The 12,595-nt window shown below is 32.9% G+C and overlaps 2 protein-coding genes across 2 annotated transcripts; one reads left to right on the top strand and one right to left on the bottom strand.

Annotated features, from left to right (window-relative positions):
• The first annotated feature begins 83 nt into the window (after positions 1-83).
• Positions 84-1,492, top strand: LOC143917022 (DNL-type zinc finger protein-like). Its single transcript, XM_077438384.1, has one exon. The coding sequence runs from the start codon at positions 144-146 to the stop codon at positions 633-635; it is 492 nt and encodes a 163-aa protein (XP_077294510.1). The 5' UTR covers positions 84-143; the 3' UTR covers positions 636-1,492.
• On the bottom strand, positions 1,437-12,313 carry Dok (docking protein homolog). The gene is made up of 3 exons (XM_077438383.1): positions 11,933-12,313; positions 6,386-6,606; positions 1,437-5,299 (listed from the first exon to the last, which is right to left on the bottom strand). Exons 2-3 carry the CDS (start codon positions 6,455-6,457, stop codon positions 3,719-3,721), a joined length of 1,653 nt encoding a protein of 550 aa, XP_077294509.1. The 5' UTR covers positions 6,458-6,606; positions 11,933-12,313; the 3' UTR covers positions 1,437-3,718.
• Between the last annotated feature and the right edge of the window lie 282 nt (positions 12,314-12,595).

The following is a 12,595-nucleotide window of genomic DNA, read 5'->3' as shown; positions in this document are numbered from 1 at the left end:
TATCTAATAATAATGGTGGAAACAAAGTTTTCTGATGAGATTTTATTTTAGATATTGCACGAAATAAATGTTGTGGTGGCCATAGTGATTACTCCCTTTATTTAGGCCAAGTGATATGAGAAAGCTGTCAAATCTGTGCTAAAATGTCGCGAAATGTGGTGCAACTTTTTAGCATTACAAAAGCCTTTGGCAGATTGTCGAAGAATACATCCAAACTCAATAGAAATATATATCTCAACGGTGCAGTTTCCAAAACGGTGACATTTGGAAATGTGAACGGCAGAAACTGTTCGACGATGCCAGATATAGTGACCGCGTTGCGCAGAGAAACCGAGGAAGTTCACTTGAAACCCAACGCTAAGTTTCAGCTATGCTTCACGTGCAAAAAATGTGACCACAAAAACCAGAAACTGATCTCGAAAATAGCGTATTACAAAGGAGTCGTCATTGTGGAATGCGATGGCTGCCACAACAATCATTTAATAGCAGACAATCTCAATTGGTTCACTGACCTCGGTGGAATGAAGAACATTGAGGAAATATTGAAAGCGAAAGGAGAGTCCATCATGAAAATCACATCTAACGATCTCGAAATTATAGCCAGAAAATCTTTGGACGAAATTAAAAAGGATTAGGGGAGACCAATGATTTAGTAATAGTTTTTAAGAAAATTTAATAAAAGAAATTCTGGTCATTTTTATTCGTGTATTGAATTTATCAGGCGCATTCTCAATTTTTATTTTCTGGTATGATTTTTATATGTAACCTCAGTTTTGTAGAATTATAACTTAATAGGGTAGATGAAAATTTGCCTAAAATGTATCACTAATTAAAAATTAATTTGATTTTCTAGAATCTTATGCGTATTCTTAATTTACTAATTGAATGTAATCATGTTATGTTTTCAATCCAACAAGACTTTGTATATTGACTTTTGTATTGATTATGACATATACATACATACATACATATAAATATATAGGTTTGTATTTTCTTCTATTAAAAATAATTCAAATGTTAAAGCACAGGTCATACACATCGCCAAAAACCCATTATTTTAGAATTTTTAAAAATTCACGAAAAAAAACACAAAATTCTACGAAAAATATTAATCCTTTATACCTGGGACGTGCCTACTTCACGGTTTCTTACCATACCTGAATTTGAATGTTTGGGTTTGGCGTAGTTTTCAATAGATGCTATATATGTATTGCTCATATTACCATTTATTTAATGGACATTTTATATTATGTTAGCTTTAAATTGTAATTGAAATTGATCTTCATTTTGAAAATAAATAATGTTAAATATACAGGTCTCTAAACATGACCATGTTTGTGGTTCGTGCTGCATACAAATTGTTTACCGTATACAAAACAAGAGTATTTTTTATATGAATAAAATATACATTTAAGAAATAAATGAAAGAAATTTGTAATGTATTTATTGAATTTATTAAAAAATTATCATTTTTATAATTGATAACATGGCAACGTACACATTTAAAAATGTTTATATCTTAGACAATGTACCTTATAATATATACAAAATCTTAATATAACATATTGAACTTAACACATACATACAAACATAGCACAAACCTGAAATCCGTTCAGGTTAATTTCAATAAAATCCCTTCTTTTTTATTTTATCGAAACAGTATCACACATTGCATGGCCATCGGCATTTTATAAATACGACATAAAGGGAATGATTCAATGTAACAAAGTGTAAAAAATACTATGCAATACATTCTGGGGTTAGTTCATAATATAATAAACTTTATTTAATAAAATTTCGGTAACTTTATATATAATAATTTTTACAATAATTGTAAATTTTAATATATCAAAAATATTATAACATGAATTATCGATTTACAAGTACTACAAAAAATGTATATGAATAGTTCGAATATAAATGGTTAAACATAATATTTAATCGGTAAATATTATATAAATAGCACCAGAGTTGCTGAATACAGAGAAAATAAAATAGTAAACACATATTCGTAACAAGAGTAGAATATAAAGTTTGTAACTTATGTAAATAAGACATTCGAGTTAAAACAACAAGTTTCAGATGAAACTGGAATCTATCAGTGTCTTAAAATTAGCTTGATTTATTTACTTGGTTGAATAATGACTGTAAAATACCAATTTCAATTAAAAAAAAACAGTAGCAACATTCGATTTACAAATACATTATTGCTAAACTATTTAGATACAATACAAAGCTTCAACATTATATCTTGTGAAAGATAAATGAGAATGACTTTTACTCATAATTTTAATTAATAAGAGTTGCATACATTTCAACATTTCAAAAGGAATGGAAATTAGCAACTATAATATAAAGATATTTAATAAATATTTTTACATAATACTTGTTATTAATCTTTTTACATTTGAATGGCACTTGGATATTTCTTCGCCGTATAAATATAAGGCACTCTATAAATGTAGCTAAGGAGCAAATACTGAACAATTCGATGCATTTACAAAAACGAACATTTTTGCTTTCATAAATGTTTTTTTTTTTTAATTTTATGACACAAATGTTAGTTAACAAATATGGCTTTTTATCCGATATGTAGTTGAAAAATACAATACATAAAAAAAAATTGAGCAAACGATACATGGATATGTAGCTGAATGATTCTATAAGTAAAGTTAGTTAAAAAATAATTTTCAAATTCACAATCCAATGGATATCATAGAAGATGATTGTCAAAAAGTTTCTAGAATAAATTCAATTATTATACAATATCACACAGGTAATGGTGAAAGCAAATATAGATAAAAATCACTTCAACGTACAATTAAAAGATAACTGCATATGTATATGTATTATATGTAGTTTCTTGGTGATATTAACTCTTTGCTGCCAAAAACATTGTCACTTACTACAATGGACCAAAAATAACGAGACATTTTTAAACCTAGTGGTTGGGTCGGTGGTGTAAAAATTTTTAGCTCAGAAAAATCTGAGCTAATTTGAAAAATACTAAGATGTATATCCTAGTCAACAGTGTGTTTTGAGCTATTATTTATTACAATACCACAAATACTGTCACATTGCAATTACGTGTATTAGAACCAAACAACCAAGGAAAGGCCTTTAATTTTAAAATACCTATTATCTATCATGCTGAATGCTATTTGAGCATATACAATTTATTAAACAGTAAGATCTTTAAGGAATTGAAAATTATACCCTTTAACAAAATGGCTGACAGTCAAAGAGCTAAATATCAAGTTGGAGTGGGGGTTTAATTTTTAAAAAATTATCCTGGTTTTGCATTATATTATGAAATCAACTAATTAACAAGGTTCTATAAAACCGAAAAAGTGATCATAACAGAAATACATGCAGATTATTCCAATATAACGACATGTTTGAAGAATAATTTCGATGCTAAAAACTTCATATAAAGCTTTATAAAAATTGATACATGAATAAATTTTAATTTATAAACTAAAAGAACTTTTCGAAAGGAAAACTAGTGAATGTATATTACGCTAGCTGTGATATAGTCGATAAATCATAACATATCTTCGAAAATTTTTCGTTAGGCTCAGTCAAAAGTTATGAAAACTTTGGATATGTATTATAGGAATTTTTTTAACAATGCAAGATCATTTTTTAAAGCAGTCTCATTAAGAAAATGAAATATGTATGAAGATAGACGAGTGCTAAATCCATATATAAAAACATACTATACATGTTTGGGCTTACTGACTATTGCGTACGATGTTTCGTTGAATGCGCAATGATCGACTTCCAAATGCGAAACTGGGTTTTCAGAATTGTTATTTTCAACGGGTTTCGTCTTCAGCGGGACTTGTGGACCTGGAATGCTCGGTTTCCTCAACATGCCGTAACCCAAATAAGAATCGTCGGCTAATCTCACTGACTGCATTGCAGTTTCCACCTCGTCATAATCGTTGCAAGTTCCTTTAGAACTATCCGATTCGCCGAACAGCTTAAAGCTGTTCGGCGAATCCATCGGACGGGCAACGATCGACTTATAACCGCTGGATCTATTCAGTTTACTCGTTGAGCCAAAATATTGTAATCTATCGTAATTGGCCTCATCTGGATTTAGATTAGGAGTTTGTAATATGATTATTTTGGAGGATTCACCCATATTGGGCGGATTTAAAGTATCCTGGGAATGTGACATTGCTTTTGAGCTGTTGCTGTCCGTTACGGGCTTGTGCGTAAATTCAACATGATCGATGTCATTTATGCCTAAAGTCCTCCATGCTTCGTTTCTTATTTCTATTTTATCATAAGGCGTGGAGGATGAATCTGGCTGTTGAATGATATTTTCAATTGGTTCATAATTGTCTAATTTTGTATATTTTCCAAATTCTAACTTATTGGTGCTAAAATCTGCATCACTCTTATCTTTGGTAATGGGAAATATGTGTTTTCTAGGAGGTTTAATAGGTTTAGGTTTAACACTAGGCTTAGGTGGTGGAATGAGAGGGGTTTGGGGATCGGTCGAATGATGAATCGACGACGTTGATTTGATAGACACAGAACTAAAATTCAATTCTTCTGAATGTGCAGAGGAAGGAGGAAAAGGACTCCTCGATCTCGCTTCCATGCTAAGAGCTGCTTGAAATTGGTCTCCGCAATCTAAACTGTGCAGGGATTCGCCATTTATCATCTTTTTCATGGACTTCATTTTCAAAGAGAGGCATCTAAAGATTGCATGATGATTAGTGTGTTCTAAGTGAAAAGTACCTTCTCCAGTCTCACATTTCCTACCCGCTTCGAATGTGAATTTACCACTTCGATAGCCATATCGCCGTATATATCGGTAGGGCCAGGTGGCATAGACTGTGTTATTATCGACGCCTCTCAATTCGAGTGCCGTTGTCGTAATCAATAAAATATATACAATCGGTTCGAATCCACATCTAGTAGACGCTTCCGAAGAACACAATTTGACACAAAATATTCCCTCTCCAGACGAACAATACAAATCGTTATCTTCGTCAAAGCTAATCTTCTTAGATTCGTCATCTCCAAAGGCCACAGACTGTAGAGCCGTCACCCATTCAATGGATTCGTTCTCCGTCAATGCTGAAAGCTGGTAAGTGTCAGATTTTGCAACTATGGTTATGATGTTAGGTCTCGAATGCGTTATCTTTATGCAATTTTCTAATGTTATTATTCTTTGGCAGCATCCGGTAGCCGAATCATCTTTGTTATTGTATATTTCTAATCTTTCGATACCCTGTTTGCTGGCTTTGAAGAGCATGCCATATTTCTGTTGCCAAGATTTCTGAAAGAAAAACGAAAACAAATTAAAGAAATTTAACAAGGTAAACTGCGCAAAAGAAACCTATTTTAGAGTAAATTATATATTCTTTTTCATATATTGTATCCATAGAAGAAGAATGCATAGAATCGCTCTCGGCCTCCAAAAATGTTGCTACAAAAACTCTGCGCGGCAGAGTTTGTTCATTGTTTGCTAAACTTTGTCTCTCTTCGATGGCTCGCTTTTAGACGATACTTTTGTTAACAATGACCATTCTATGCATTCTACTTCTATGGTTGTATCACTATCTCGACTTCCCCTTAAACTCGGTGAAAATTATCATACAAATACCCTCAAATGGATTCCTGTCGGTCGGACGACCTTTGCCATACTCCAAAATTGATTGTAATTAGAAATATCGTGGTTTTATTAACCACAGCATAACCTTATAAAAACGAATTTCAATTCAAATGCACGTCTAAATAGATATAATTTGAGACGAATTAAAAAATCGTTATCTGCAGTAATTTTAAGCTTATTATTGCGACATTGCTAAGAAAATATACATTTTGAAGCATTATGTATTCGTTCGCATATTGGTTGATAGTTAAGGAAAATAATTATCAATAAAGTGATTTGAAATACATTTAACGTTCAAACGTAAGGCCTTCAATTTTGTAAAAATTTAGGTTCTATAAGTAGCGTTCTGGTGAGGTACTCGACCATTGATAAGATAATTGCATACAGATAATGCGATATAATTTTGAATATTTTCTATATACATGAATTCAAAAGCGTTTTTTTTTTGGAAAGTTTTTATCTTTGCAACGTATGCACAGTACGTCGGAGAATCACGGTAGGTTTGGGAGTCAATATTATGGAAAATGCGTGACGCGTATGGGACATGACAATTATAGGTTATGTTTGACGTTAGGTAAACAATGAGTCACGTGGAAAGTACGCGTCGCGGGCGAGGCCGTGCAAAGATTTTGGCGGTGAAGATACGACGAAATAAGGGGGAAGAGGGTTGAGGGGAGAAGAGTAGTGGTAGTGGTGGTGGTGGTGAGAAGAGGCGAGGGATGGGCGGGTGCGAAGTGACGTATTGTGTACCTTTTTGAGCGCGAGTGTAGTCGGCGACTGCAGCTGCAGCACGCCGGTGAGGAGAGGCACGTCCACCTCCATGGGGGCGCGACTTCCTCGGGCCTCGCCTCGCCTCGCCTCGCCTCGCCCCGTCTCTTGCTGACCGTCAGTCACGCCTCATCGTCATCTGTCAACGGGGCGGCAGGCGATGAATGTTGGGCGCCTCTACCTCTCCCGCTCGGACACATGCACTATTTACGATTCACTGTAAGTTCGCCTAATGCAATTCACCTAATTCGAGTATACCTAAGCGAGTTGGTCGAATATCAACATACCGAACGACGACCATACCTAATGTCATACATACCTAACTGCAGTTTACCTAATACAAATTGATCGAATGAAGGTTGTTTTACGTTGACGGATAGATGGCACTTTTGCATTGATAATTTCAAGATTATTTAAAACAAAATAAAATATTAAGTTGTATTTTAAAATTTATATTTTATTAATAGATGAAGTCGATCACTGTTTTTAAAAAATGTGCGTGTTTGGCTGTGTATTTTAGTAATAATTCAAACACCATTAAATATCTTTGAAACTGAAACACTGAAACTTTTTACTGTGTAATAAAATTTTAATCGTTGCGCTATAATTTTTTTTTTCATTTTCAAATCTGCCGGAAGTAGCATTATTTTTCTTTGAATTATTATATATCCTAGACCGTGTATCGAACTGAAATTTTATATCTATAACTTGTATTAACTTGTACGCTCGAACTTACACTATTTTTTGGACTTATTAATTAAATGTCTACTCTTATCGAAAAAATATAGTCCTTCAATTAATATTACATAAATAATAAATAATCAATAAGTTTTATAAACCGGAAACGAGCCTTTTATTACATACAAATCTCAAAAATGATGCGACTGCTGCTGCCGATGCTGCTGATTTTTTCGAAACTATTGGATACTCACATTAAACTAATAGTTGATAGTGTCATGCCGACTCGAATTGCAAGTCAAGTGCCGTTTTATTAAGTGATAAGCAATACTGTGTTACATTCATTGAATGCCTAGGTTCTATAAATCATATTCATTAAGTAGATAGAAGAAACGGAATTCAGCGAAGAAATGTCATACGATGAACACTTACCATTTTACATATCGACTAATTCCGATAAGTCATATTTTAAATCCATTGTCATATGAAATAATTATTATATATGGGATAGATGAAACATATTGTGACTAATCAGAATATATTACAACAGGTAAATACACTTTTACTATACATATGTACTCTGTTAATATTTTTCTTATATAGATATATACTTTTTACCCGAACACTAGAAAAAGTCAAAGATTTGTGGAAACATTGTGTTTCATTTGATACTTACTCTAGAGAACAGCTGGCATTGTTATCATTAACAATCTTTGAGTTTTACTGAACAACATTTCAAATCTATTTTCAAACAAGAAATCGAACGGAAATAAACTAGAAAATATATATCACTCTTTATCTTCCGGCGACAATTCGTCTTAGATTGTAGAAGACAAGAGTCTCCACTTGCTGAAGTTAAAAATTATAAAGAAAAAGTAAATATATATTAATTATTTAAATAATGGGAATAAAAAGTACACAGTAAAATTTTTTAAATTGAAAGAAATAGAGTCTTTTGAATTTTTTTTAATACACAATAGTTATGACAAATATTAATAAACACGAAAACACAGTATTTAATGAATGGTCTGGTATACAAATATTTAAAATATAAAAAAACTCATGGTGTGGTGATTTATTGGCAGTCTTTTCACTACACAATAACCATGAGCGGTGACACATCACTTGCAAAACTTGATTTTAAGTGGCAGTCATTACATAACAATTCATTCCACAATAACAACAATTCAAAACAACATATCAATTCGGAAATCAACGAAAACACAGTATTTAATCATTGGTCTCGTATACAAATATTTAAAATATAAAAAAAACTCATGGGGTGGCGATTTATGCAATAGTATTAAAGCTAATCAGTCTTTTCACTACACAATAACCATGAAAAGTTATAAACCCCTGATATGATATACATATGTAGTGTTTGTGTCCTTTTGATGTTGTCGATTTTATATGCTAAAAAATCAATTCACTATATTAAAAAAAAAAAATTATACTTTCTCGAGAATTTTCCACGATTTGTCCGATATATTTTTGTGCTGGCCACCCCAGACTGACTGACAGTCGCGCGCCAACGGCTTCGGCATAAACACGTAGTTTTTGTCGCCACCGAAATCACCAGCTCAGCCACTGGTGATGGGTTGTGATGATACTTGGAGACCAGCGACCAGCGACCAGCTCCAGTATCGCCAGTATAGCGGTGTGCGCCAGAGGAAGCATCAGAGGGTCTGTCTCAGTTGTCGTCCAGAAGGCAGCTACTCAACAACTCAGCTACGCGTGGCTAACCTCAAAAGGCACGCGTGCTTTCTTTGTTTACTCCCCCCCTTTCCTCTGCTTGATCTCTGTATAACTTATACAAAATACAGTCGCAATACATAAACAGATTTACGCCCTGTTTTCATTGGTTTACAATTTCCTCCCTTTTTTCCACATCACGCATCCCACGCACACTACGAAGGAGAAAGGGACAGCAGAGCAGCCGACATCTTAAATTAAAAAATAGCAACTAACATATAGGTACTTTTATAATATTTCTGATAGATTTTTAACTCATTAAAATATATTTTTAAGATCTTTTTTTTTAATTTGTCATAGGACCCAGAATTAATTTTCCCAGGGCCCAGGATATTGCGATACTGGCCAATCAAAATATGTACACGAATGTTGAATTAATTATACCTCCCACTTTAGATACGGTGGGACTGATTTTTCATTCTATTCATATTTTAATTCATACTCTATCATCATTAGCTATAAGTAATTATAATCACTGATGATGTTATATTATTATGAATGTGATATCACTCATGAGATAAATTATTCACATCAATAAAATCATAATGAAACTGTGTAAATAATACGTTCTTGAACTAGTACAATTATTTATAATGCTGTATTGTTTTAGATGCAGATACCATTAATAATACTGCAGATTGTTTATCCTACCAGAACAGTGAAAATGTTGTAAAAGTACTTAAAAGAAGACCAGGAAATCGAATACGGTGGACTAGAGAAATTCATATCTAAATATAAGGGACAACCCGTGTCTGCAAAAAACCCTAACATCTGGATTGCTCAAAATGTCGGATTTTGGTATTCAGATTCAACTTCTCCATTGAAAAATCAAAATATTTTTTGCAATGCATACTCAAGTCTTGTTGATTCTGCACGGCAAAAGTCGTACATTTGTTCTATAGTCAAAATGAAGCCTTTTTTACGAGGCTCTTTTTTATCATTTAAATGTACTTTTGTTATACTCATAATGAACATTTCAAGAAAATATATAATATGCAACTTTTATTTGTGCTGAAATGTAACATGTCAAAATTCAATACTTTCATATATACAGTTATATTGTATGCCAAATCACTCCATAAAACTTGAAATAATTCATACCAGTAATAATTCATTTAGAATATTGTACTTTAGAAAAATGCCAAATTCACTATTTTATTTAATGTAATAATTAAACGCTAGCAAAGCTTTCCCGCAGTTGTTCTCACCAACCACAACCATTAATATGAAGTACACGTATGACTTAAGTGAAGTTATATTTCGCAATTGCAATCACATTATCTTAGAATAGCACGAAACATTTCATTACTCAATATAATCAATTTCACCCTACTTATTTTATTTATTAAGTTTTGATAACATGGGATCAATTAAGGTAATGATTTTTTTTTTAGACATTGGAAAACTATTTCTGAAGAGGAAAGGGTTGGAATAACTGTGGAAACTACTGAGGACCCGTTGGTCCTACTCATCGAGCCAAGAATATCCTAAATTTGTTGTTAGTAGATTTATGCGACAACTAATGGAACAGTATCACATTTGTGTTAGCAAAATTTGATATGGGAGCTGTTTCGTTCACAGTTATCGTCGCAGGGAGGCAATCTGCGTTAGAGAATATGTCAAGATTAAAAATGCTGAATTCCATAATTTATTGATAAATATTACTTATACTATGCTATTTTTAAATTTTTCGTTCTAGTATATTTAGAACTGAAATTTGGATTTAATGTACGTTTAGAATCCTAGCTCCACGCTTGAAACCCAATTATAAATGTGATATTAAATTCTGAACTAAAAAAGGATTTCGAAAAAATATGCGGCTTCAAATTTTTAAACTCTTTCCAATGTTAAATTTTATTTATCGCTGTGTGAATGAGCTGATAAGCATTAAATTTTGTGCGAAACAATTAGACATGTCACAAGCTACAGTTATTGATTGAAATCATTATTTACTTAGGGTCTGTGTGGTGTCACTAATAGAACAACCAAATACCATGATCGGTGGAGAAGAGATGGTCATTGAAATTAGCAAACGTCTTTTCGTTTATATACGTACCAAAATTTTTGTAAAAAACTTCTATAGCTTCACACAAGAGTATTTTTATTACATGACTTGATACAATAGTCAATTTTCTTTAACGTTAGTTGTTTTACATATTGATTATTCATATATTGAAAAGAATATATGTGTTCTGTGTTGTCTGTAATAAGTTGACCATCTGTAATACCACTCATGAGTTTTTATTATATGAAAATGTTTATTATAAATTGGTTTATTTCTGTAACTTGATTAATAAATTATTTATTATTTATTGTATTGCTTGTTTCTTGTCTTGCTATTATTGTTTATATTTCATTGTGTTTTGCAATCTACGTATAAATTACTAACTGATTTATATTTGTTATGTATTCATCATAATTTATATTTATTACGTATATTTAAAATTATTAATTATTTATTATGGAAATTGTATCAATCGTAGAAATTGTACTAGTCTGTCTATTATACATGCGTTTTCTTCTCACCTTCTTTTAATATTGATGATTGGAAAGCCAATTTTAATATATGTACAATAAAAAAAATCTGTATATCTTTTTTGATTCCTTTTTATTACTTTGTTTTATCATAAATTTTATTGTAAATATGTACAATGTTTGCTATATAATATAGTATAGTATATATAGCAAAAGATAATACAAAGCTACAAAAGCAATTAATTTTTTCAATGTCCTTAATTTAGTTCACTCGCCATTAGGTGGGAAATCCTTTTTAAATCTTCTGTCGGGCGCAATATGGTGTATATAGAGTTTAAGGGCTATTTGCAAAGAAATGTTATAACATTTATCTGTCTATGTTACTACGCCATCTATTGATATCGCGTCGAAAAATTACTAAATAATAAAATTTACTACTATTGGTTTGAAACTCGGCTACTGCTGGTTTGAAACTCGAAATTAGGTGAATGTGTCATTCGGTATAAAGATATTAGGTGAATTTACCATTAGGTCAATAGATTTTCGGTAAAAGCGTCATTAGTGGAATTGCATTAGGTGAATTGATTTAGGTGTATTGCATTCGACCAATTTACCTGCTCCCACTATTTACACACCTTTCAAATCACCACACGACACTGCCTGCACAGCCAGCTCGATATGTTTTTTTCTTATCTACCTTGGATTTGTAGAAGATTAAAGGTCTGTTCATACCTAGTCAGCACCTACCGACTTCAGCAGGTATCCGGCCGTACGAAAAGTATTCTTTGGTACATTTTGTATGGGTATATTCATACCAACCGTCACGTTTACGCCACGGCAGGCTTACAGCAGTACCCGACATTTCCTGTTCATACCTTACAGCAACATCCGTCAACGTATCGTATCCGTCTTTTTGGCTGTAGGCGGGGTAGGTATGTGTTGACCGTATCCCGGCCTAATGAAACACTGTTGTGCTAGTTTTATAAAGTTTTATTGTTTGCCTATGGTTGTACAAAGGTATGGTATTTGTGGGCAAAAGTATGTCGTTCAGCGGTCTCTGGATATGGTAGAGTGTCGCTGGCTCGGCATTCAGCTATGTTCAGAAGGTCTCTGGATGCGGCAGTGTGTTGCTGGCTCGTTGTTCGGCTATGTTCGGAAGGTCTCTGGATACGGCAGTGTGTTGCTGGCTCGTCCGGCTGGTTGATCTTCCAAGTCCGCGTAGTGTAGTGGTGGCTGGTCAGGAGCTGTATGTTGACTGGTCTGCTGCTGTGTGTCGACGCTTGCTGC

Source organism: Arctopsyche grandis, chromosome 9 (assembly GCF_051622035.1).
Source record: "Arctopsyche grandis isolate Sample6627 chromosome 9, ASM5162203v2, whole genome shotgun sequence".
Taxonomy (NCBI): domain Eukaryota; kingdom Metazoa; phylum Arthropoda; class Insecta; order Trichoptera; family Hydropsychidae; genus Arctopsyche; species Arctopsyche grandis.
Note: the sequence above shows the minus strand (reverse complement) of the source record. Positions and strands in the feature narration are given on the sequence as shown.